This window comes from Microtus ochrogaster, unplaced genomic scaffold, assembly GCF_000317375.1.
Source record: "Microtus ochrogaster isolate Prairie Vole_2 unplaced genomic scaffold, MicOch1.0 UNK4632, whole genome shotgun sequence".
NCBI lineage: Eukaryota > Metazoa > Chordata > Mammalia > Rodentia > Cricetidae > Microtus > Microtus ochrogaster.
Window position 1 is genome coordinate 1 of NW_004953725.1, and position 1,287 is coordinate 1,287.

The 1,287-nt window shown below is 40.6% G+C and overlaps 1 protein-coding gene across 1 annotated transcript; it reads right to left on the minus strand.

Annotated features, from left to right (window-relative positions):
* Positions 1 to 5: 5 nt before the first annotated feature.
* Positions 6 to 1,283, minus strand: LOC106144516 (interferon-induced very large GTPase 1-like; the record flags this gene model as incomplete). Its single annotated transcript, XM_013355663.1, has 1 exon — positions 6 to 1,283. A coding segment is annotated over one exon (1,278 nt), but the record flags the coding sequence as incomplete, so codon positions are not given.
* Between the last annotated feature and the right edge of the window lie 4 nt (positions 1,284 to 1,287).

Genomic DNA, 1,287 nt, shown 5'->3' on the forward strand with positions numbered 1-1,287 from the left:
CCACAATCTAGCATCAGTAGCTTTTGTAGGAAATAGAAGGGAAGTTCCTGTTCAGATCTTGGCTGTGTATTGTACCCAGAAGTCTTATAGATCAGATGGAAATCAGCTCTGCTCATCCTTTTTGGGTAGTGATGTTCTAGACCTAGACGCTGGAGTAAATCTACCAACGGTCCCTTTTCTATGTTTTCCTTTTGGTTGTTTTCATTATCTTGTTGATTATAAGTCTCTTTCTTTTCAAGGTCAAGAATTTGCAGCTGTTTTTTCACTTCTTCCACTTTCAAAGCAGAGATGGTGTCTTCATAATTCCCATCAATGAATAATCTCAAATTATTCTCTAGATTTTCCCAATCATGATCTGTTTCAAATTTTGTGAGGACTTGTCCAAATTTTGTAGACAATTGTAAATGCTCCATATGCTGTCTTATTAATCCCAAGCGTTGTGTTTTTTCTTCTGGAGAAATCTCTGAGACATTCACTGTGGTGGTCAGAGCTTTGAGCACTAGGAATGCCTGTGCCCTGTCTGTGCAGATAGTTTTGAGCTCCTGATATCTGTGTTGGACAGTTTGTATTTCATCCAGTAGGAAATTTATCTCAGTGCACCCCAGGAGAGGCTGGAAAACATTGCTTTCCAGCTGATAGCCTGCACCAGCTGCAATGCAGAGTAGTAGCAGCTGCATGTCTGGCTGCTCTGCTTCTCTGAGATAGTTCAAGAAGGAGCTAAGAGCTGTGGTGACCACACAGGTAGCTTTTCTTTGAGCCTCTTCCACTGTTTCTAGGGACTCAGATTTGTTATTTGCTTCCATGAGAGCTTTTTGGATTTCTTTCAGAGTTTTAAGGAATTCAGACAATTCAGTGATTTTGACTTGCTTTTCCTCTGACTCTGTCTGGTCGATCCACTGAATCATTGACTTCACCTGAGGAAAGTACTTTACTTTGTTGACATGAGGTTCTAGAAGACTGTGTAACTGAGGTTGAATAAACAGAATTTTTTGAATGGATGGGTTTTTGCAAAAGTTGACAGTGTTTATGAGAAAAATCTGCAGATCTAAATCTTTGAGACACCTATTAATCCATATGTCATAACCTTTTGTTTTGTGGGCCAGTGTTTGCATAAAACTCATCAGTTTCTTAAGTTTTTCTTCAGGGTTAGAGACCTCCCAGGATTTCACATCATCCAGGATATGCCCTGCTTCCTCCTCAGGTATCAACATATGTTCTCCATCCTGGATGAGGGCATCAAGGCCAGTCAGAGCAGAGTAGTTTTCAGCCAGGCAGTTAGCTACCAGA